Genomic DNA, 25,984 nt, shown 5'->3' on the forward strand with positions numbered 1-25,984 from the left:
TCATGGTAGACCAACAGGAATATTTATTGAATCAACTTGACGTTTGACAAATATTCAACATGTTACATTCCACAACACCTGGAAACAAATTTTCAAGCAAAAGGAATTATAAAATTTTAGGTACAGCATAAGCACCTTTACCCCTTTGCTATACACACCAATATTTGATGTTTGCATTCTTTGTGCATGTGAAATGCAGTCATCTGACTCAATCATGCTGTAAGAGTCCCCCCCCCCGATTCTGAAGTCTCATTGTGAAATGAAAGTCTGATTGATTCTGAAAATCTTTTCTTGGTGTTCAGGAAATAATGAGTTCTGTTAATTTTGAAAACAACTTGTGAGAGTTGCACAATCAACTTGGTACATTCCAACACCCAAACAATATTTCATACAACATTTTTACAGTTATAATCTCTCATTATAAAAAACGGTACATAAAGCATATGTGTGGTCTGGTTATATTTTTTCTTTCCACTATAAGCATCCTCAGAATTTAGCATTACTGCCATGCTGCCTACCACATTCACAAAAACTTTCCCTTTCAAAACCACTGGCAGGAACACACAAACAGCATTGCTAACACTATAAAGCTGATCTTTTTCAAAGTAACAGCATCAGATCACTAATGTCTAATCCCAAACTACATGATTACTCAAACTGGTGCAGCTTGTGGTTGACCAACTTCTGTTTCACTTGAAGTCCTCTGTACTTCTTTGGTCTCTGAGCTCTCCTCAGGGGTTTCCTTCTTAACAAGCCTGAAAGTCTTTGTTACTGGTTCCTTTGGAGGCATCCAGTTTGGCACGATTTTTTCATGCAAACGCCAGAGACCATATTCATTAGAGAGATGTTTTTCAAATACAACATATTCCAATACATCTTTGGCAAGTATCTCGCTGCCGTGCATGAGTCGCCCAAAGCGGTCATAGATTGCAAGAATCTGTTGTGTGTGAAACCTCACTGTTACTTGACCAAAGATATTCTCCTTTGTGATGATATCAGTGCATCGTGCGTGAACTAGACGTGGGGGCTCTAATGACTTGACAAATTTCCAGTGAATCGTCTTATCGATAGTATTATGGCGTATTTCCTGGAATAACAAATACGGTTAATTGTAAACTCATCTGAAATGTGATGGTCTTTCAGACAAATGAATTTTTTTTTATTTGAGCTGGAATAATCACTTACAGATTTGGCCCTTTTCCTTCTTACCAGAAACTCAAAGGTTTTACCTTCTGAGGTCCATATATATATATATTAACATGGGACATCTTACCAGTCAAAATTATTTTCTACAAATTTTGAAGTACCAAGCTTGATCTGTTTCCAAAGCTGGACAACTTTTGGGCTAAACCAGTATTTTTTCAAACATTTCACAAACCACCATGAAAAATTTTGATTTAATTATTAATGAGACTGTTGGATGAAGTATGGCACTGGACTTGAATATGATAAGAGGATCTTGAATGGATTCTGCACATTCACACATCTTCTGTAATTTGTCAAATTTCATTTTGAATGACCTTTACTACTTTCAATTTTATTTTACAAAACTGCATTTGTACGAAGAGGTTTGACTGCTTTTTTTTTATCAAATATAATGTTCCAAAATCCTTCCTACTTCCAATGCTAAAAGCCAGCACAGCTACTTTAAAACAATTTAGCTATTAAAGGGTTAAACTCTTGTGTACAGTCACATAAAGTATTTTTAAAGGCTTTGAGTTGGTGAATGAATTTTAGGTTTGTATGTAGGCCTTTGCATTATTTTTCATGGCCTTCTAATGCATTTGGATAACATTGCCTTTATACTTTGAGTTTTCAAAACCAAAAATTAAATATTGCGTGGAGAAGTTTTATAGCAGGCGGGTGGTTTTTATGTTCAGTCCTCAGTTTGCATGACAGAATTTTTATACATCTAAAGGCAATATACAGAGCGAACTTTTAGCAGCTACTGAAGTTGATGAAAAACTCGGGTTACAAGCCATGTCAGGATTTCCCATCAGTGAGCGAGCTACAGAGGACCAGATTTGTTACACAGCAGCCCTGAGGATGACGGCAGAGATTGCTCTTGAAATGTTAGCAGAATATATGGTTTATTCACCATTCAGCCACCTGACACAGCATGTAACCTGAGAGAGTTTCAACTTCTAAAGGCAATGTTCCAACATTTGAGGTGTAACCTCTACTTCTGTCTACTGTGTACAAACAGTAAATGATGCAAACAGGCAACAATGATGGAAAGCATTTATATAACAAAGTACAATAAGAATGTTCTTACACTACGTGCTAACTAACTCTATGGTTCAGGGTTTTTTAAAAAAGCTGAGTCACTCAACTGGTCGAAGTACCCTGAATGTTCAATCCTGTGTTCTATAGAGCCTACCACTGGACTCTATCCTGCATCCAGTCCTCCCATCTATGCCTCAATGCTTCAAGCAGTCTCTTCCATTGAAGTTTTACTAATAAAATTTGTATGCATTTCTCATTCCCCCACCCCCCAATGCATGCTGCATGTCTTACCTACCCCAACCTTCTGGATCACGATTCCAGCAATAAGAGACAAACAAAAATTATAAAGATCCTTGGTAACCAATGATCTCTAGTCCTGTTTTTTTACCATTTTGTTCTCAGTCTACAGCACCAAATTTGTGGCAGAAACATCGCAAAGAATTTTCAAAAGTATGGATGGGAACATTATACAGTAATTATAATCAGCTGGTTTTACCCAGCATCCTTAGTCTAATGATCTGCATTTTTACAGACACAGAACCTTACCTTCTTGAAGGTCAAACAACAGTTTTAAATTACTGTGATGGTTACATATACACCGAGAGCTATCTGCCGCATTAACAACATGGCTCGGCTCACGTGTAAGCCTAGTCCAGGGCTGAGCTGCAAATTATGTATGACAGCATTTGCCCAAAAATAAATAAAAAAAACTGCATGTGCACAGTCTCTGTCAACAAACATTAATATAATCATTATTTATTATAGTACTTACAGGATATGCTCGTTCTGTCACAAACTCCTGAATTTTAGTTTCATCTTTGCTGGAAAATACCATAAAGTATTTGAATTAACATCACTGTAATTGATTTAAATATTAAAATCAATTATCTGAATAATGCTCATAAATTATAAAATAAATGCACTCAAAAATAAAACTAGTGACAATATAGTAGTATCTGCCAGTCTTGCTCTTAGTATTCTGAAGGGGGCATTCTGCAAACCCCTCATAACATTATAGTTAATCCCAATTGTCTGTCTAATTTCAAAGCCCATGCATGATCAGAAACTTGGCTGATGCATAATGCATTTAGTCTTAACATTTTAATCATTTGAAATGCACACAAAACCAAGAACATTTTTAATCTTGGAACTGTGAAAATGTCAAGTTATAGAGAAAACATAAAAATTAGTGACATATTTCTGTCTGTAATGTCCACCTGAAAATCAACATAATATTTTATTCTGTTGCCATGTTTGTAATTTTGGATATCTCCCCAAATAAGACATTCTACAAAACTTTAGGAACATTTGTTATCTAACCCAATAAAACAAGTCACATAATTCATTAGACAATTCCATACAACCAAAAGCTAAATATAGATTTCTTACAGTCACCACACCATTACTTTATACCACAGTCTACAAACAAATTTTATTCATACCTTGCCATTAAGGTGTGTGCATTTATGTATATATCTTGTGCTTGTTGAACAAAATCACTGACTTCAAAATCCTCCTCATAACTGCGAATTTTACGTACAGCCAACATGGATTTACTTTTCTTTTCTAAAAATTCCACTTTCTGCTTAGCTCCCTGCAAATATAACAATCTATTGGTATAATAAGAGTATATTCCAATGTTAACATCACTTGCGTTAAAAATTATGCTTTAACCCTTCAATTTTGGTATCATATGTCTCTAATAACACAGTAAAAATGCAGCATTATCATAGGGGTGTCAGATGACCTCTTACAACAAGGATCTACTTTACTGGGGCAGGGAAAAATGAGAAGTTTGAATTGCTATCCTAGTACTCACAGAGGTTACAGTTCAGATCAGCAACAAAATTTTAAGGGGGATGCCTCTTGAAAGTCAACATAACATTAAAATGGACCTTCAAAAAATAAGTTATAAAAAGCAAAATTGATTAAAGTGACTCAGAATCAGGTCGAATAGTGGGTTTCTGGGACAATGGAGTTGCAAGTTTAAATTCTGTTTATACTTACATGTACAGTTATAGGAGATATTTTTCCATCTCCTTCAGGTGGTACGTATGGTTCAAACACTCCACCTGTCGAACTGATGTAAAATGGACGTTCTATCCATGGTCTGGGAGGCTGCATTCCCCTCTCCTTCAACTTTGATCGAATTTCTTCGGGTGTCATATCAGCCTCACTTTTTGTGTCTTCAAAGTCTGGTAGTTTGACCTTTATAACCTGTAAATTTACAATAAGAAAAAAATTAATGCTACGTGATGGCATAACTTCATGGATAACGTGATTTGAGGTTTTTACTATTGTGAGACCACAGGTGATGCCACCTATAAGCCGATGCAGGTCAGAGCCCAGAAAAAAGCAGTTACTTGAAAGAAGAGATGAATAAATAATATTACGCTGAATCTTTGCAAAACAGGTTGCAAGCATACAGAAAAATACATCTATTTACAACAGGGAAGTTAATAAAGACTGAAGGCAAATAAAAATATTTGTGATGAAAATACTGCAGAACTGAATTCTGTTAAGTGGCTTGGGCTTTTTTCTTCTTCTTCTTCAGGAACCTTGATCAAGTATGGGGCTCACAAGGTTGCTAGGATGTCAGCTGGATTAAAGTGGCAGAGTGTCATGCAATGGTATGCTCCGGTGATAGCAAAATTGACTCTTTGTTGTTATCCTCTCATACGTGTCCCATATTCTGAAGAGCCAAAATACAAACTGAAGTGTATTTTCTGAATTGTTTACCTTCTTCATTCGAAGCCATTTGAACTTTGGATTCCAGTGTTTATTACCACGGTGTCGAACAAGCTCCAAATTAACTGCAGCCGCCTTGACGCATGGTACCAGGAGTCCAAGTGGTGCAAACTGAAATTATAACTGTGTTCTTTACTGTGATGGCTCTCCACTAAAAACAATAGATTCTTCAGCCCATAAACCTATCCGAACATAACCTTAACATCTACGATTTTCAAAACTTGGACTTCCTATGTGTTTTATTATTTACCTGAAGAAATTTTATGTAAGAGTTCACAACAGAGACAGACATAGGTGCAGTTTCTTTCAATACTAGTCACGTCCGTCCTAACGGAAAATAAACATCTGAAGAAAATGCCTACAATCTACCATTACAAACAAGGAATAACTGTATATGGATCAACGAGCGACAGGTCATGTAGGTATTGGGCAGAGATCATAAAGATCAAGTACACAGAGTTTCAAAGTTCATGTAGAAACACAGCTCCGTGATGCAGCTGCCCAAAGCGTGAGGGATAACCAGAGGTTTCAAAGAATACACAAAAAATTTGTTCAGTATATTTTATCAGTATATTTAGGAGATCAAGTATCTTGCAATGTCCTCACGTAATGGAGTGAAGGTATAGCTCCTACGCTTTCTTGACCTCGGCACTAGATTGGGGTGAGTGGTCAGCATCACGCCCCTGCAGCGCTTTACCCCCCGGGAAAGGAACTCGGTAGAAATTAAATAGGAGGCTGGGTGGACCCCAGAGCCAGTCTGGACGCAGAGGCTAGAAGAAAAATCCTTGCCTCCGTCTGGGATCGAACCCCAGTCGTCCAGCCCGTAGCTAGTCACTATACTAACTGAGCTATCCCGGTTCGTATAATTTGAATAGGAAAGCAGAAAACTACAATGTAGCAGTTTAGATTAAATATCAGCCAGTAGACGAGAAAGGGAAATGTTTATTTTTGACGTAAATACGTTTATACGGAAGGGTCATTCGGCAAAAAAGTGTAACGAAAAAGTGACAGGAAAATGTGTAAGATCCGTATCAACAAATCGACAACAATGGTTAGCTTGCATGCATTGTTATGTTACCTAGGAAACGTCATCTGTTGTGTTATATTACTGCCGTCAACAATCCGCTTTCGTAACAAGATGTATGACATTGAAAATAACATTACATTACATTACATTTCACTACTTTACATTATATTTAATTACATTACAGAGACGTAAATATAAATTAAATAGAGAGACGTATTTACGTCAAATTCTCCGGAACCGTGGTTCCACTGTCAATTTTTTATTTTAAAGCATGATATCTTACAGTGTTCCAAGGTCATCTATATAGTCCAATTTTATTTTAATTTCGATATCCTCAAAAATTAATATACACAATCATATCGAAGACGAAGTAGGAAACGTGTTTTTATTAGTTATCTCTGTGTGATAGAACCCGTGGTTTGGAATTTAGGTCTTTGAAAATATTTACAACTTGAATCAGTTGGTGTATGTAGGTATATATTAATAACAAATTTATATTGAAGGTAAAAGATACAGTGTCATATTATATATATGAATTAAGGACTTTTTTTATGATATAAGTGTTTATATGTAGTGTATTGGAAAGCTTCAAAGACATCAACACTGTCTCTCAATTTACCTCAACATCGAAGTTCCGGATCTTCCGTCACACGTTGCTCAATATTCTCTGAACATCAAACGCCTCATAAGGTGTTCTGTGCTGCAAGTTTAACAGGTTTTCATGTAGGTATTTTACGCTAAGGGTTGTTTGTTTGGTTTGAGATAAGAAGGTTTAAAAGTTTAAAGGCTGAAGAATGCATGCATATTATTTTTGTTGTTGTTGTGATTGTTGAAATTATTTATTTAAACAGATAACCTTGGCGTGATTATTCGGTCGGCATTTCGTGTCGGATTATTCAGCATTGTTAGGGGTCATGGTGTCCTAGACCTAAATTTTAATGGTTGGAAATAATGATTAGTATCAGAATGTTCGACATAGTAATAAATAATTTTACAGAACATAAAAATTGTCTCGCTATTTAATGATTTTGTTCTTAAATATGTTTGTATGGAGTAATGTGGCCATTGACCTTCTACAACAAACTTTGTCTTTGGTTGGGGTGGTTGGCGTGGGTTCCGTACGTAGGCTCAATTTGTGGGAGTTGTATAGCTTGATAATAAAGCAAGAGTGAGCGGAGATTTGGAATAGGACTCTTAGGCTAAATCTTGTCATTGATAACTAGTTTTATGATTTCCTTTATTCTTTAAGCGCCGTTTTCTTCCCTTTCACATTTTTTAGTGTAATTTGAAGATAATGCATTTCCCAAAGCTCCGTTAGAATATTTTGATTAGTAATTTGTGAGAACCTCGAATAAAAGCAAGTTATTTTAATGGAGTTTTTGTATTATTGATCGTAATAATTTCTTCACACTCGAGTTCTTTCAGATTTTAAGCGTGCTTATTTATTTATTAAATTGTTTCCAAATATTTATAGTGAAGTGAGTGTGTGTGAGGAATGTGATTTATTTTGTTTACAAGATAGTTCGGCTATGTGTGGTACAGCAGTAATTTCAGGAAGCTTGTGTTATCTTAATATCACTTTCATTTGTCATACATTTTAAGGTTTTTTCAAGGAACATGTCCAAGACCAACTGTAATATGTAAAGGAATTTTCATATATTCAAATCCATGTTTTGGATGTTGAAGCTTATGCTTGTGGCTGTTATTTATTATGATATACTGCCCACAGTTTGGTACTTGGGGAAACAGGTGGCCTTCAGTATTTAACTAGTTTCTATGTAACATCAGTTTCCCCTCGAGTTATAGAGCACAGATGCATGTTTGTCATATTAACTCATCACAGTTGTTTTGGCATGTGTAGTAGTGGGCTGGTGAGTAAAACTGCTTTGCTATCTCACTGTGTGAACAGTAGGTAGTTCATAGATGACAGTACAGTCCGTGTTATTCCTCCTGGCCTCTCATTTGTGCTAAAAGTGCTGGCATGGCAAGTTGTCCACACAAAACTTACATTGAATTTCTTTGCTTGATTGACCTAAGAAACAGGTGTGTCTAAAGTGCTTTGTCTTTGCATTATTTTGTTGATGTACAATCTTCAGATGCAGTTTCAAGACTTCATTCTTGTAGCTGGCGGTTTTATCTTGGTGATTACATAAGCTCACAGAACACAGGCTGTTGGGGTATTAAAAATCTGCATATTTTTCAGATCCTCTTACATAACCAGAAACTTTGTGTATGATGTGCTGTAAACACTAGAAACATTATAAGGCCTCATTTTATGACATAATTCAGAGTAGTGTGGGTCTACAACACAAACTGACATCAGATTTAAAGAACTTATACATAGCTTGTTGAGTCATTTGCTGGTGGCAGCATGTATTTGCATTTCTTTTTAAGACATGATGTGGTGGCATGACAGAAATTGTTGAGACATTTATTGAGAAGCAGTAAAAATTGTGCTATGTTTCTGTTTTCTAAGGAGCTAAGAAAAAGACTGTTTATTGGCAAGTGGGTGTCAATTCTAAGTATTTTGTTAACACATTCTCAACAAATGTCTCACTGAATAGACAATATACAAGGGGTAATATAAAATGAAATTACTATAATTCCAGCCAGTTATTGTATGAGTCAGAAAACAGAAAAGCCAGTACTGTCAGGTCAGCGCATCAAGACCAGAAAAAGAGGTGAGTTAATTCAATTTTCATTCTATTGATTGAAGTCATATATATCATATTTCTCTCAGTTTTGTGGTTGCAAATAAGCCAGGGTAGCTCAGTCAGTATAGTGGCTGCTACAGACTGGACAACAGGTTTGATCCCTGACGGGAAGAGGATTGTTCCTCTAGCCTCCGCATCCTGACTGGTTCTGGGGCCCACCCAGCCTCATAACCAATGGGTACCGGGCTCCTTTCCCATGTGGCTGGGGCGGTGATTCTGACCACTCTTCCCTATTTAGTGCTTAGGTCAAGAATGAGTAGGAGCTATACCTCCTCTCCACCCAAGCGCCTACATAGTGTATAGTAGGACAGCTCTGCTTTACTTTTATGCTTATAAGTAAGAAAAATTGTATCTTTAAGTTATGGATTGTATCTCTTAGATCTATGTGGTCCATCTGTTTTAGTGTTTTAGATTTTTATAATCTCTTTGCTGTTGTGCTAAAGGGCATCGTGTTCCATCTGCGTGGTTCTTTCTTGTTGTGGTTGTATCTCTACTAAAGGAAATTGTGCTAGTATAAAGTGTGGATTGTATTTTAGACTTAATTGTAAGTTTCTGCCATCTTAGACACATTTTGAACTAAGGGTCTAAAAAATTCTCCTGTTGGCTTACCGTGTCTGTCAGTGTTGTAAGTTGAGAACTGTTAATTTGGGTTTTTGTATGATTTGATATTGGGGTGTTTTACTAAATTTTATCCACTTTCTAACCATTTATGACTGCACACCTCGGTGATCCCAAGAGCTATGCTGGCGGTAGCATAGCTTCTGGTAGGGCCTCCCTAGCCAGTTTGGTCGAGGGGGAGAGTTCAGACTAAGACAGGTACCCTGGTCCTCCAGGTTGGGGGTTGGTCGCAAGGCTAACAACCTTGCACCGTAAAAAGGAAGATGTTTCGAAACCTCGGACAGAGGACCGAATGGAAGAGGAGAATTGAGGAGGTCGTGGACAGAATACGGACTGGAGAGCCATAGAAGAAGAAGCTTTATGACTGCAGTTAACATTATCCTGTTGCTTTCCTCTCTTTGAATGTCAATTTTAGTGATAGAATACTAAATTGTAATTAAGGTAGCAAGTTGGTTAGGACTGTAGTGACAGTTTCAGTTGCTTTTAAAAATTGTGCACACCAGGTTCCCCACTGTCCCCATTTATACTGACCAAAGGGGGACATAAGTGGGTGGTGCAGAGAGCTGTGTACAATATATCCATTACAAGATTTCGTCAAAAGTGGTTTGTCTGTTGTGATGCCTTGTCCAAAGAAATTAACTGTCCCCTGCCATAGCGTATCTAATGTATTGGTGGTTTTTAATGGTGTAGGGCATGCCGAGGTAATTTGACAGACATGGTTTTATGCAGTTTTAAGCATTTATGTTTGTTCTTCCAGGCTACAAAGAATGTTATTGCCCTTTGGAGCAGCCTCTTTTGTTAACCTTGAATTTTTTAATGAATTTCATCACCAGGTCTGTTTAGAGCAGGCAAATTGGTACATTTTGATCACTTTTGTATTCATCCCTTTGTATTTTAACCTCAACCCACTTTTTGGTCTTTATGCAGAATGACTTTGTTTTATCACATTGTAATGTAGAGTCGTGGTTGGTTGGAGATGCATAGTTTATATTTTTTATCATTGCAGCCCCTTTCCGGCCCTTATATGTACAATCTGGCCATGTGATAATTTTAAATGATTGCTCTCTCTTTCAGCCTCCTATTGTTATTTATTTCTTTATTCGAGGGTGCTTCTTCTGTAGCTCAGTCTATATGGCATTGATTTTTGTCATTGTTTTACATTTTAGCATACCATACTGGTGGGATAAGGATGAATTTCACTGTGCTAAGGCCATAGTTTGTTGTTGTTATTATTAAACAATCCGAGCAGAAGTGTCATTGATTTGTCTGCAGTGCCCACAAAGTGTGTTTGCGCCCTAACTGCTCATAAATTATATCTTTTGTTAAAGAAGTACTAAAATCTTGTTGTAAAAGTTGTCAGTTCAAACTTTTAATCTCTTTCTCATTGAAATATCACTTAGGGTATAGAAGAAGAAGATGAAGAGATTGGGTTGTTCATTTTAAATCAACTTGTTAGATCAGTGTCTTACTAAATGTGTGCTACACTGAACAGTCTTATTTACAATATAATAGGAATTTACCATGAACACTTACCTGGTTTTACTTCAGTAAGTGGGGGTTGTAGGAGCAGATAGCAGTGAAAAGCAATGCCACATTGCTTTGCTAACTGCTTTTGAATGTTTGGATGGTGATTAACAACTTTAGAGTCAACTTTAACTACTTGGGTAATTTACAACTGTCCTCATGTGGCAGAAATTCAGATTTACATGGCAAGCAGTGCCATCTGACTAGCTTTTGTCAGGTTCTCAGTTCAAATCCTGGTGGAGCCTGGTCTGTGTTTCCCTCATTATGTCCATGCAGATGCTGGGCTCACCATTCATAATAAACCACCATATTTGATTCAGCACTGTGTAGCTGCAGCAGTTGATGCTGCATTGTAAAATACCTGAATAAAAACAGTAAACAGTCTGAAGCTTTGGAAATGACTCCACATTCCACTGTCACTATTGTTATGCTCAGATTATGCACTGCGAAAAGGTCAGATTTGTTTTCACATATAATTGTGTGTCTTACTTCCTGTACCTATCAAATGTTTGCAAGAAGAAACCAACTTAGTGATGTTTAACAAAGCAAAAGTTTGTAATGATAATGGTAAAAGAAATTGTTAAAGTAAAAAATAAATCTCCATTTGTACAGGGTATACACAAAAGAATGGTGCGGTTTCAAAAGTTAATAAAAAAATTATTTCTCACCTTACACGGGCACAACATACACCGTCAGCAGCGGCTACTGTCCAAGTTTCTCATGCGTTAATTACAATCCTTCAATGTGTGCACCCTGGGTCACAAGACACATCCACACGGTAATCAAACTCATCCCATCCAGCGCTGTGGGAAAACACGATTGATAAGCACTCATACATTCCTGTGAAAATTGGGGGGGAGCTCCATCCAGTTGTAGAATGTAATCGTCATAATTGGTATTCAGTTGGGGTAACAACCAGCTTTCCAACATATCCAAAAATGAGTCGCCAGTCACATTTGCACCATTCTTTTGTGTATACCCTGTATATATAATCTGAGCAGATGTATGTGTAGCAATGTAAGTTCCCCTGTAACAGTAAGTAAGAACTACGTTGACAGAAACTCGTGCATTTCTGTTGTATTCATTGTCATTAGTTTAAAGGCCAGCATTCTTTTTTAGATGAAAAAGAGAAGTATGACCCTGCAGGGTTTAGAGACGCTGTGCTGCAGGGTCTTAACAAGGCTGGAACTGACTTAGACGCTGTTTCAAAATTTCTGGACACAGCTGGCTCAAAACTGGATTACCGGCGCTATGGTGAAGCACTTTTTGACATCCTTATAGCAGGTGGTTTACTTGGTAAGTCATATACATCAGCTACCTGCCTGGTTGCCTTTGTGTCTTTGCTGTCACTAGAATGTGGTTGGGTTTTGGATGCTGTTTTTTTTTGTCAATTTGTTTACAGTGCTTTTAATTGCTTTGACACATAGCATCAAATGGTTAGATGATTTGTAAATAATGAATTGAAAAGGGTGTGGAAGGACATGGTGTGGTCTATTTTAAAGTATTTTATTGGCATCAGCTTGGAGAAACTGGGGGAAATTGTGGAAAACCTGGTTGGGATCAGCATTCTTTAGGATGAGATTTGGACCTGACAGACATTGTCATATGGGTGTTGAATGTACATTCACTTTAACATATTTTTATTCTGGCATTATTGCAATCTAATGGAAACCAATAAGAGTCCATGGCATTTGACAGAGGAGAACCCACATCAAAATGTTTCATCTACTGGTCACAGTTTCAAAAAAAATTGTGGAAACCTGTCGTGCGTCAGGATAGACACATGGTAGCTAATTGGCTGGGATGTAGTGTGATGACGATCCCTGTGTGTTCAAGGGTTTATTTCATTGTGTATGCAAATATGAATAACATATAAATGCATCTCATTTAGAATGCATTAGTAAGAAAAAGTGGATTTGGATATTGTGCCCATATTTTAAAATGCTCTTCTCTCATCTCATCCTTTTTCACTTCTTTTTTTGTGTTCTAGTTCCAGGTGGTTCAATAGCTCAGGATGGGGACAAACCATGCAAAACCAATGCCTGTGTGTTTGAGGCACCTGAAGATATGGACTCGATGCACAATTATGAACAGGTATGTACGTGCGAGTGTCGCATAAAACTTGTATGTGGTTATGTACTCATTCTGTATCATGATCATATGATGATGCTTTCTTGAGACTGATAATGTATGATTTATATTTCTTCCTTGGATGTCTGATGATCTGTGATACTTTAGAAGATCCAGTTGTACTTTTCAAACAGAAACCTTATTTTTCCTGTTTTCTTGTAAATTGCTACTTTATAATGAAAACAGAGGGATGTGTAATTCCCTTCAGTGTAGAGAGGTTAGGAGAAATTATAAATTAATAAGTGTATAATTTAGTGATGTATTTCTGTATGAGTACCAAATTTATGTTGCTAGCTTCCATTATCGTTACTTACAAGAATATGCCTAATATAGATTTGACATTGGCCTTAAATCAAATGGTGATAGTGGCAATTCTACCTCATGTTTGCATGTTGTTATCAGTATATGAAATTGCAAACCAGAGGTGGCCATTAGTGGCATGATCATAAGTTGGTGGGACTGGAAAACATATATCTGCATGCAGACATAATGATACTTACATATGCAGGGGATTATATAAATGTTCTTAACATGACTTGTTCCAAGAAATAAGGTATGGACATTATTATTGGAGGAAACAAATTTAGTGCTTTGAGTATTACATCCTGTAAGCAACTAGCAGCCTGCTACCACAGGGTATCATAAGTAAAGAGATGGAAGTTTTCACTGCACCTATTCTTTATAGGCGGAACAAGAAGAGCTACTGGTGCATGATGAACGTTACTAGATATCTGCCTCTAAGCATGAATCTAATGGTGACAGAAAGTGTAAATACTTGTGATATTCCTTCCAGTTATAAGTAATCTTGCAGAGCTAAAGCTTGAGGAAAGGTTCCAATTAGTAAAGTAAACTCATCTTAACAATTTGTAATTAATTTTATTGTTGCATTAGGTTTTTAAGAAAGATATGTTGCCTTAGCCGAAAACATGCACATGTAGCATATTTGTGGGATTTAAATTGGGACAGCAGGGGATATTGGGATTTAAAAGCCAAATACTTTAAAGGTTAATGATTCTGTCAGTAGCTGACTATGTATATCATCGAGATTGTCTCAGTGCTGAGACTTCTCATTTATGATGTTGTCTATCAAGAAAGTAGCAGTTGTTGGCTGTTTATGTGAAATATGATTTATGCTGTGCATTTGATGGGGTTAACATCTTTGGTGTTGACTTGGAATATGTTTGTGAACATTGTCTTGTGCAGTATGCAGTATTCTTAATGCAGAAGGTAGCCATTGAAGTGCAGTCATCAGTAATGAGAGTATGAAAACTGGGGTACTTATTGCGTTGTAAGACAGTTTGAATTTATATAAAATAAACGAACAAACAAACTATTAACACTATAAAAAAGACACTAGTGCCATAAGCGTTTCAACCTCAAGAGGTCATCGTCAGTGGCAACAGGGAAATTAATTCATTTAACCAAAATGGTTTAGAAAACAAATAATGCAGTGGAGTATTTTACAACAGCATATCAAGCAACACTACACTGGATGTTGGTATTCACAGGAGTTGAACTCTGCACTTAGCTATTGATCCGATGGTCCGGTGGCCGTAGCTGGTCTGCGGCGAGCTGTTGTTGCGTCGTCCGTACCTGTGAACTCCAACGAAGCGTGTGTGTTACTGCCAGTTTTGCAATGCATGGGGTATATATATAAGCTTGAAATCAGTAAATTTTCAATAGTTGGCCACCCTGATTTTGATCTTTTATATACCCCTTTCATTGCAAAACTGGCAGTAACACCCAGCTTCGTTGGAGTTCACAGTTACGGACGACGCAACCACGGTTCGTTGCAGACAAGCTAAGGACACCGGACCATAGGATCAATAGCTAAGTGCAGAGTTCAACTCCTGTGAATACCAACATCCAGTGTAGTGTTGCTTGATATGCTGTTGTAAAATACTCCACTGCATTATTTGTTTTCTAAACCATTTTGGTTAAATGAATTAATTTCCCTGTTGCCACTGATGATGACCTCTTGAGGTTGAAACGCTTATGGCACTAGTGTCTTTTTTATAGTGTTAATAGTTTGTTTGTTTGCTTTTTTATATTTTAATATACTACACGGTATGCAAAGTTTTAAGTTTGAATTTATGTTCATGTTTGGAAAAGAAGAATAGGATGAGTAAGACATGTAGCATGCATCCTTCTTTGGTGTGGGAAAAATCCCATTTGGAGGGAACTGTGTAGGTGTGAGAAATATCAAAATGTATTGTACTGAAATTTTATGGCATAAGAAGAGGAGGAATTGTGGATGTAAGTTGCGAGGCTGTGAACTGGCTGAGTGTAGTTTAGTGGCAGGGGTTTTGTAATTTTAGTGGTGAATGTTTAATTCCATGACATACTTTTATGTTCAGATTAATATTAACTGCTCACAATATTTACACAGTGTAGTTCATAGATGTGAGCGTCAGGATTGGTAACAGACTGGATGCACTTTGTAACAGGCTTTTGCTGATGTTGGTATTTTGCTGTACTGCATATTTAATGTTTCTTATTTGTATGTTGTTTGTAGGTGTTCATCAAACTTATGCGCCGATACAAATACCTTGAGAAGATGTTTGAGGATGAGATGAAGAAAATCCTGATCTTCATTAAAGGTTTCACTGAGTTAGAACGTATTAAGTTGGCTCGTATGACATCACTGTGGATCTCCAATGGCTCGGTGCCACCAACTGTGCTGCTTGTACTTATTAATGTAGGTATGAATTTATTTGTGGTAATGTATTGCGTTTCAGATCGTTGGAGGCTGAATTTTACAACCAAACACAACACTAATGATTTCTGTGTAGTGCAAAGTATAGTCCTCTTCCTTTGGTATTTATACTGCAGTTTTAACAGACCATTTGGGAGTCCTTTGCATAATTGGGAAAATTATTTTAAAATGTATTTTATACAAATAATATGAGAATGTGTCGTGTTAATCTTAAATCTGTGTTTGTGTAAATACAGAGTATGATTATAGTGTTTGCACAATGCAAGCTTTGTGAACAACTAGCCCTGTGTGCATAAATTTCTGTATTAATGATACCAGAATTCCCAAACTAGTTATTATCCTGCTACCATAGTACCTGCCCCAATTTGTCATTTCAGCCCCCAGGTACTCTTTGTAGCCCATATTCTTATAGCTTAAAGCTGGAACCATCCAAACATCAAACTTCAAATTGAACACCAAGTCAGCACAGAAGAAGAAGAAAGCGACTTCCTGTCCATTCTCTTGCCGGAAGCAGATTGTTCCCATACCAATTATCGTATTTTCTTGAATACCCTGCACCCTTGAACAAGCCTTGTACCCCAATTTTTAAGACAAAAACATAAAAACAATTTTAAAAAATGTTCCAAGTATTAGACATTAATAAACATTTTATGATTAACATTAGTTCATAAAAAAAGAGCACTTCTTTGTTATTTCTGGTATTTTTCGATAAAATATAGGAATTATGTTGTCTAAGCTCAATGGCATATTTCTGAAAAGACAGTATTTTCTCCTCATATGCAGCTAGTAGTCGCTTGGATATGCTCGTTTTCCTTCTTATGGCTAGGTCGTATCTTGCGAAGAATCTTACGATCCAACCACAGCTGTTCTTGATTTCCATTTCTTTCGCCAGTGCCAAAGCTTTTAATTGGCACATTTTGGTTGAAACTGCACAACTGAATTGTCTCATGGTTAATGTAGTCCATCAGTTTTTGTTCTATTTCAGAGAACTTTGCCTTTTGTCCACGAAAAGCTCTTTTGCTTTCACTGCTTTACAGCAATAAATCTTTCTTTTTTTCCAGTCTCTGATGCAGCTTTTGCTAACATAAAATTTATGGCCCACAGCACTTTTTTCATTTTCTTCAGCCTCCCTCATTATCTTTAATTTTTCACTCGCCATGAAAGATCGTAATCGCATACCCTTTGTGCTCATTTTTATTTTACTCAAAATCACAACGTAGAACCGACTTTACCCATGAATAAATTGAGATGAACTGCAGCCTCGCTAGTAGCGTGTGATGCTTTTTATGTGAAAAGCTGTGCACCCCACTTTTGGCACAATTTTTTTCTGAAAAATATGTGCTGCGTATTTGAGAAAATACGGTATTTATTGTGTTGGGTTATATTACATATGCTTCCAAGAAAATCATATTTAAAAATATGTAAAATCGATTAGCTCTACAGATTTGAATGAGACTCATAATTTACTTGAGTTTCATTGGTTGGCCACTAATTGGATATTATCTTGTGATGTGAGAGGCACACTTTATTGATTAGTGTACAAAAACCAGAGAAAACCTCTTCAGTTCTTGGAGTGAACTACAAAAAAGAATTGAAAATTTAATGAATCTGCTGAACTTATTATTTTTCTATGCGTACTTAGGTATGTTCTACACAATTATAAGAGTTTTATTTTATTCATATTTATGTGATCTTTTATTTTTACATTTTTTTGTGCCATTTGGTATATTCCCATTGATCAAAGAAAATTTGCTAAAATTTTGTTACATACATTATTTTTGTTGAGAAATTGTTAAAATATTGTGAATAAATGTTTCCATTAATTAAGAAAGGCATTAGTGGAAGTGCTCGTAAACTATTACAAATGCCAGTAGTGTCGTTGATTGTGGCTTACTGGCCTGTCGCACCTTGCCATCTCTTAGATGGTTGCCGACAGTTTGGGTTGCATTTTGCTGTTGACCATTATTCTGCTATTATCAGTAGTGATTGCTTTATGTTTTAAATGGTTGCCAAACAGCAGTGGCACAGGCCATTTGAAACACATTTTTTTCCTTCCCCTCTATAAAGCAATTGCCAAGAGTCACCTAGCAACCAAATGGAGAGAAATACAAGGAGGCAGATGAAGGGGTTTAAAACATTGTGTTGTCTGTAAGTGTAACAGGGGAAAACATTTTTTAAAAAGATGGTGGTTTAAGTACTTTGAATCTGAAACATGGTGACTCATAGTGTCTTTATCTGTGAGATTTTCATTCTGTGTTATGGGGATCTGATAGAAATGTACTGCAAGCAGTTTTATTCTTTGGATGTTTGTATTGTGTCTTGATTGTGTACAGGAACACCTTGTGAAAGACAGCTTGGCTTTGGAGTTCTTGATGGAAGTGTTTGTCACTTGGAAGCAGGAGAAAGGCCTCGCAAGCCTCATGACTGCTCTAAAAAGGGGTGGCATTGAGAGCAGACTGATGGAGTTTGTTCCTCTAAACAAACGGACTGAGGAACATTTCCGGGCTGCATTTGAGGAAAAGGGATTGGCTGATATTGTTAAACTGCACAAGGCACAGGTAAAGCTTACCAGTAGGACTGCTTTCTTCTTGTCTGAAAGTATTAACTTCAGTCCCTTGCCAATTATGGGTTCATGTTCCTAGCTTGCTGTGGGCAGATGGGTTGGTAGAGATCGCAGCCAATGTTAAACGTGGGTCAAAGCAGTGGTCTTTGAGACTCGTGCTTAGAGAGCCCTGTAATCTGAACCTAGAGTAAAAAAATAGTGGCATATTTGTGTGTTTTATTTTATTTTGTGTTGAGGAATTGTGGGTGAGGTTGGTAGTTTATTTTGCAGATTTGTTCTCATCCTCAGGGTACTGAAGTACGCAGTACCCTGATGTCGAAGATGGTTCTTCAAAATTTTGGCGTTTTCTTCATTAAACCACCTTACACAGCTGAGAAGAATTCATTATAATTCTTGAGTTGTATCATGTGGACAATTGGACATTGTGATCTCTATCTCAGCAATATATGCCACCGGAGAAGCAGGGGAATTTTTTTTTTAATTGATGGACACATTAACCAAGATTTGAACATGAAAGGATTGATAAATCAATTCTGTTTTGTTTCGTGACAGGCAAACCAAGAGGCAAAGCGCGACCTGCAACTTCAGTTGGAGGAGCAGCTCTCTGAAAGTCGTGCTATCAAAGACATTGTGTCTGAAGTGAAGGAAGTTGCTGGGAAGAACAGTATTGCAGAACATGAAGTCATTTATCTGGTATGCTAGCATATTCTTCACTTTCTCATTGAAGGATTGATAGTCTTGTCTCTTTTAATTGCTCTGCGCCAAAGTCTGGTTATTTTAGACCAAATTAGACCAATTTTAATGAAGAATTGATGGTTTTAGAGGCCTGTGCCAAAGTTATGGCACCTTTCAAGCAGTAGTGCTTATTTGTGTGCATTCATACATCACCCTTTCCCACTGCCAAGTGAGAATTAGAGCGGTGTTCCACAACGACTTTTTGCCTCGTGAGAAAGCGGGGTGTGAAACTTTGCATGGCCATAAATATGTATTTACATATAAATCCTCTCCCTTTTAGAATGCGGACATATGAAAACAAAATATAACAATTGTTGATTAAAAGTATGAACGATGAACCTCTGTATGCATGTACAGTGAAACCTCGATGCATCGTTTTCGGCGGGGGTGGGAAATAAAAACGATGAATGCGGGAAAACGATAGATGCGGGAAAGCATTAAAAATTTAAAAAAAACAATGTTTCTCTTTCAAAGTTACTTCTTTTTACCAAAAAAAGTCTTTAGTGGACAACTGGTTTGTCGAAACTTTACGTTTTAGACCAAACAGAGCACTTTCCACGTTCAAAGTGTTTTCCTCGTCACGTTCACTAATATTAAGCGCATAAAAGAACGACTTCACTTTCGCCAATGCAGCATGTGCTTCGGCAAAACTCGGCAAAGCTTCGGGCTCGCATTCGTCGTCTCCCTCTTCCTCACCACTCCAACCCCCTTTGCGGACAATAACAGGAAGAATGGAAATACTATTACTGCCGAACTCAACGAAACGTAGCTGTAGAAGACCCTGAACCGCTGGAAACGAGATGAACCAGAAGAATGAAAAGTGCCGCCAGCCTTTCCTTTGTACTTGTAATAAAAGCATTTGTGAAGAAATTCACACTGCACATGCCATCTGGCATCGCTGGAACGAAATATGAGTGCACCCTAATTAAAATCGTAAAATTTCTGACAATGAGCACCACCATTCACTCCAATATCACCCCTGCACCGCTGACCCTCATTCCAAAAGAATGTGCTGGTTGGGCGACATAACAGGTTACCGCTACTGCGTATTCCAAAAACATTGTGCGTCTTTCGGTATTAATTTATCTCAAAACCCAGCATTTTAATTTCTCAGAAACGATCATTGCGGGAAAATTGTGGGCCGGGACTAAGATTTTTGAACGATCGATGCGATAAAACGATAGTTCGAGGAACGATAGAAGCGGGAAAATGTAACATTATTTTATATGGGATGTATTCGGGACCGAACAAAACGGACGATGCATCCGGGAAAACGATAGTTCCGGGAACGATGGATAGAGGTTTCACTGTATATGTTTTTCGTGTGATAAGGTATTGCCTTTTGAGGCACACCTTTGAAATCTTGTGGCACACCAGTTGTAGAACTCTGAATTGGAGCAATATCACACCACTGTGGTTGCCTGAATTCAGTTTTGGTTGAGGGGTGACAATTATTTCTCCAGTGCTTAGTATAATAGACCAATTTGAGGCTTCATTGCAAAAAGGGTTGGAACTCTTGCTGCTAAAGTTTGGAAACTGAATTGTTGTGTTCAGTTTTCTATGAGTATCGCAGCAAAGATTAAAGCATGTGCCATAGTACCAGAATGGATCTTTACCTTTCTGGGTCTCCTAACCATGTAACAACTTCATTAGCATATAAGTAGAACTTTCTTGTATGTCTGTGAAATATTTCAAACTAATCTGCACTTGTTATAAAACTCACTTTGCAAAGGACATGGCATTTTTCATGTTTGGGTATAATTTTATTAATAACATTATTTTGTGTTCTTCCAATAAATGACAGCAGCAATAAGAAACATTCTTCAGCCAAATGCCAGTGCTAGGAATGTGTGATTTTAACGGTTAAGTGTGCTAATTAATGCCTGTTGGGTATTTTGGTGAAAATAAATGAAATGCAGAAATTAAACTCGAGGATGTCCCATATGAGGTGTTGTGCCGAGAGTGTAACATGTGTTTTTTGGGTAAGCAGTTTGAGGATATTCTTTTATTTTGCAGGTTTGGTCAACTGTGATGTCTCAGGTTGAATGGAATAAGAAGGAAGAACTAGTGGCTGAACAGGCGTTGAAACATTTGAAGCAGTACACTCCACTGTTTGAGGCATTCACCACGACGGCCCGCTCAGAGCTGGCACTCATGCTCAAGATCCAGGAGTTCTGCTATGGCAACATGAACTTCATGAAAGTGTTTCACAAGATCATCTTGCTTTTCTACAAGAGTAAGTTGTTGTTGTAAATGCGTCTGTTATGATCCTTCGTACTTTTAATTTTCTTTTTGAACATGTTGAGAGCTGTAAGATTTGAGGTTTTCACAGCGGTGAGTATGAAGATTTCTGTCTTCTGGGTTGTTGTGCCGAGTAGTCTGGTCGATGTTAACCAACGTTTCGGAGGTCATACTGCCTCCGTCATCAGAGTATGAAGATTTCTGTCTTCTGGGTTGTTGCGCTGTGTAGTCTGGTCGATGTTTACCAACGTTTCTGAGGTCATACTGCCTCCGTCATCAGAGTATGAAGATTTCTGTCTTCTGGGTTGTTGTGCCGAGTAGTCTGGTCGATGTTTACCAACGTTTCGGAGGTTATACTGCCTCCGTCATCAGAGTATGAAGATTTCTGTCTTCTGGGTTGTTGTGCCGAGTAGTCTGGTCGATGTTAACCAACGTTTCGGAGGTCATACTGCCTCCGTCATCAGAGTATGAAGATTTCTGTCTTCTGGGTTGTTGCGCTGTGTAGTCTGGTCGATGTTTACCAACGTTTCTGAGGTCATACTGCCTCCGTCATCAGAGTATGAAGATTTCTGTCTTCTGGGTTGTTGTGCCGAGTAGTCTGGTCGATGTTTACCAACGTTTCGGAGGTTATACTGCCTCCGTCATCAGAGTATGAAGATTTCTGTCTTCTGGGTTGTTGCGCCGTGTAGTCTGGTCGATGTTAACCGAAGTTTCAGAGGTCATACTGCCTCCGTCATCAGAGTATGAAGATTTCTGTCTTCTGGGTTGTTGCGCTGTGTAGTCTGGTCGATGTTTACCAACGTTTCAGAGGTCATACTGCCTCCGTCATCAGAGTACGAAGATTTCTGTCTTCTGGGTTGTTGCGCTGTGTAGTCTGGTCGATGTTTACCAACGTTTCGGAGGTCATACTGCCTCTGTCGTCAGGGCGATGAATATTCATCACCCTGATGACGGAGTATGGGGTCTGTCTTCTGTAATCTTGCATTGTAGTCTGGTATAGATAATAACCAACATTTTAGAGGAGCACTGCCACCATCATGGGGTTGAAACAGCTTAGTTTATGTGTATTACATATGAATACAATATTAAAGAACCATCAGGTGATTTTAACTTGCAGTCCTAACAGATATAACTTGCATATTTTTAGTACTGGGGAATTATATGTTAATTGGCTATAAATTTATGTTGGGAATTCCATTTAAAGGTTTACCTATCACGTACAATAATTAAAACTCGGCATACTGGCCAGTGATTGTATTGTTTAATGTGTCTACCTGCATAATATCAGAAAAGTTTATAAATATATTGTTTTTAAGGTTGAATCTCAAAATACAATTGAATTACTAAAAGTAAATTCACTTATAGATACAGGTATGGGTTTTTAAAATTTGCATTCTTATGTATGTGTGTGTGTGTGTGTGTATATATATATATATGCTGGTCACTGGTTTCTTGCACTTGTGATTCTTTGCTGGCCACACTGCCACTTGCATTGAGGGAAATTTTTGCCTCTCTAACAATTATTTGCATGGTCTGTGTGCTGTAATCCATCTACTCCATGTGTAGCGTTGTCTGTGTTCTGTGCTTTCTCCTGAAAGTACTGGTGAATGTTGTGCACTAGTTCTGTGGCATTTGTTTCCTTCTTCCATTTTTAAAGATTTTTGAACAAAATGATATTAACAACGAGTGGGAATCACATCTTTACAATACTTAACAGTCACTTCAAAACACCAACATGTGAAGCAAGCACTTCGGCCAAGTGATGTTGGCTGGCCGATCCCAGATTCTGCAGCCACCCAACTTCATGAGTTCCAGAATAGTTTAGACTTACCTGGTGGTTTCTGCTGCACACTGTTTTCAAAGTGCAGGTAGCCCTCGATTTACACCAGGGATGTGTTCTTGAATGAACCGGCGTAATAGGAATCAGAGTAAATTGGAACAATTTTATAATGTAAATCAATGGGAAGTCAATGACATGCATTCCCAGCACCCAAACATTGACGAGTAATATAATGGCATTACATTTAAAGCTCTGAAATAATGTAAATAAAATAAAGGGAAGTTAAAAAATATATTTTATACACTTACAATCGGCGATGGCGTGATGAAGCGGCGTTAGTTCTCTGACGAAGTCCCTGGTTGAGGATTGTCATGTTTTTTAAAGAAGGCATGTAGTGTGGACTGTCATGATTTCTTCTTTCTTTCAAAATTTCACGATGAAGCCTCGTGACCTCAATTGCATATGAGCAAACTTGCATATGCAAAAGTTTGCATTTCACAAACAGCTTTTACCGATTCATCGATCTCATTGGAGTAAATTTGCGTTAACGAAACATACGTAATTGCAGAGATGACTGTATTTATAATTTTTATTCAAAATAAGCAATGTAAGAATTTAGATTTAGTGTAAGAAGCAGTACGAGAAACATTGTAAAACGTTAATAAGTAGTAGTAAAATATATTTTTTTCACTTTTTGACTTTCTGGTTTCAAAATCGGCGCTATTCTGAATCGGCGCAAATTGAGGGCTACCTGTAGTGCCATTGGATTTGCGACTGCTGGAAGCACCTGTGCAAGTCATTTCCTGGGGTGTTTTTAAATGTTGTCATAGCTTATTTTACCCCATCTGCTGACTGCTCACTTCAAGAGGGTTTTCATCCTTGTGAACAGATAGTAACTGGCATGGGATGGATGTGGAAGGTTAGATTACAAGTGGTGAAGGCAATGAATGTTCCTGTTTTTGGTCTTGCCGTTTATTTCTCCAGAGTGAACATTTGGTGAAAAATACCCTGGCTATAAAACAGTTCCTGAAGTGTTTCCTGCTTGAAATGTTTGCTTACTTAGTGTTGAGGGAGATTTCAGTATGAGGCTTCACATTTGGGTTTTGGTCCCAATTACATTGTAAATTGTGGAAATATTTTTGCAAGTCATACACAGAATTTAACATTTGCTTGCATCTAAGATTTTGACATCCTGATGTGCCAAGTGTAGAAAATAATAAAATATACCACAGCAAACAGGCTGTGGAACATTCTGTGTGTACATGCCAGAACAGATTGCTGACTGTTGAGTAGGTTTGTATTTATTCGTTCATAAGAAAATATTGCAGATATTGAAATGGACTGGATGTGATATGATGTAGGAAAAATATGTGTATCTTGCAATAGCAAAGTGAGAGTTTATGTTTGTGTGGTTGGAGTAATAAGTTGTCTACGTCCTACAGCTGATGTGCTGTCAGAGGAGGTGATTATGAAGTGGTACAAGGAGGGTCATTCTGTCAAAGGAAAGATGCTGTTTTTGGACCAGATGAAGAAGTTCATTGAATGGTTGCAGAATGCTGAAGAAGGTGAGCTAAAGAATATGAACACAAGTTTCAGGATTTTAACTGCCAATATAAGACTGACTGACACCCTCAGGAGTGGATGTCTATAAAAACCTCATTTCTGACAGTGAGAATTTTGTAAATGTGAAAATTGCCTGGCATGATATTTTTCAAAATGTGAACTTTCATTGTCAAGGACTTCTAATGTATTTTATCGTGATCTTATATAAAATCTGTTGGAGCATGCACAAAGGTATTTCACAAAAAATTGTTGCAACTTGTTCCACGTTTGACTGTTACGTTTTTTATTTTTCAGAATCTGAATCGGGTGAGGATGATGATTAAATTGAACTTAACTTCTCATTCACCAAGGTAAGTTCTTTTTTTTTTACGCCATCTGAGAAGTTGAAGAAACAGCCAGTCCTCAGGCTAAAGTGCTCGATTCTTTTTTTTTGTGTTGCAGTAAATACCCAACTTTAACAAAATTGCCTGTGGTGTCCATAGAGGAAAGTCAGCAGTACTCTCGAATATGTCTTCTGGTAGTGCATTTTATTTATGGATGGAGTGAACAGAAAGTAACATTTCAGGACTTGGGACTTCACTAAAGTCTGTTACGAAGAAAGATTTTTCAGAAATCTACTACTGCATTAAATGTATGAAATTTATTAAATTTCAGTAGTGGTATAAAGTGAAACAACAAGTGAGTGGTATGTTCATCTCTGACTGTACTGGTGCCTTATCCATCAACACTGATTCGCTGGATGCTAATTGAGGTTATTAGTGGTATGTACTTGTGAGTAAGAGAATATTTTGATTTCTTGTTGTCATAGTAACGCTTCTTTAATAAAGGATCTGAGTCATGTTTTTAGTAAATTTGTGATTTTAAAAATGAATTAAATAAAAAATCGTCAGAGATGAGAATACCCAGTATTTAGAATTAGCCATCCATACTTCGCCGTGCAGCAAGTTCTGAGTTTATTCGATCTTCTGTTTTTTTATACATACACATAAATATATATACTTGTGTTTGCTATGTGGCATAGTGTTTCTCACAAATTATCTCTGGTGTAAGTTATTAAGAAAGTGAACCAGTGTTTTTCAAATAAGCTGCCAAATAGATATACTTTTTGTAAATGAAATTTATTTTATCTACATGATTGAAAGTTTTCCCTGTTACCTCACAACTCAAAATGAATTATAGAAACACCATGTGAGCATACCACGTGCATAATTTACCGATGATACTCAAGAGTGAAATTGGTGGCCCCCTGAAAGAGATGCGAGTCTTTGGATCATGAAAACATAAAATCCACAAGCTTTGTACTTTTTATAGTGACAGGAAATTTGGGGTATGGAATTGGTTTCAGGTTTTGTGTGTAATCACATTTGTATGGGAAAATAAAAAAGATTATTGAAAAGAC

General features: G+C 37.4%; 2 protein-coding genes across 4 annotated transcripts; one reads left to right on the forward strand and one right to left on the reverse strand.

The window, feature by feature from the left end:
* On the reverse strand, window positions 1-6,697 carry mRpL45 (mitochondrial ribosomal protein L45). Of its 3 annotated transcripts, none has more exons than XM_087355049.1 (6): window positions 6,621-6,697; window positions 4,966-5,085; window positions 4,234-4,443; window positions 3,669-3,820; window positions 2,999-3,047; window positions 1-1,087 (listed from the first exon to the last, which is right to left on the reverse strand). In XM_087355049.1, exons 2-6 carry the CDS (start codon window positions 4,972-4,974, stop codon window positions 653-655), a joined length of 855 nt encoding a protein of 284 aa, XP_087211175.1. In that variant the 5' UTR covers window positions 4,975-5,085; window positions 6,621-6,697; the 3' UTR covers window positions 1-652. The 3 variants fall into 3 exon arrangements, with proteins under 3 accessions (XP_087211175.1, XP_087211163.1, XP_087211171.1); XM_087355037.1 differs by lacking the exon at window positions 6,621-6,697 and adding an exon at window positions 5,225-5,384; XM_087355045.1 differs by lacking the exon at window positions 6,621-6,697 and adding an exon at window positions 5,225-5,379 and having other exon boundaries at window positions 4,966-5,097.
* Window positions 6,623-25,984, forward strand: kra (basic leucine zipper and W2 domain-containing protein kra). Its single transcript, XM_022062286.2, has 11 exons — window positions 6,623-6,724; window positions 8,611-8,682; window positions 11,977-12,153; window positions 12,848-12,951; window positions 15,503-15,685; window positions 18,037-18,261; window positions 18,819-18,959; window positions 21,018-21,237; window positions 24,465-24,587; window positions 24,880-24,935; window positions 25,027-25,984. Exons 2-10 carry the CDS (start codon window positions 8,622-8,624, stop codon window positions 24,906-24,908), a joined length of 1,263 nt encoding a protein of 420 aa, XP_021917978.1. The 5' UTR covers window positions 6,623-6,724; window positions 8,611-8,621; the 3' UTR covers window positions 24,909-24,935; window positions 25,027-25,984.

Source organism: Zootermopsis nevadensis, unplaced genomic scaffold (genome assembly GCF_977971745.1).
Source record: "Zootermopsis nevadensis isolate Lab colony 2312 unplaced genomic scaffold, Znev_1.0 Znev_ptg000002l, whole genome shotgun sequence".
Taxonomy (NCBI): Eukaryota; Metazoa; Arthropoda; class Insecta; order Blattodea; family Termopsidae; genus Zootermopsis; species Zootermopsis nevadensis.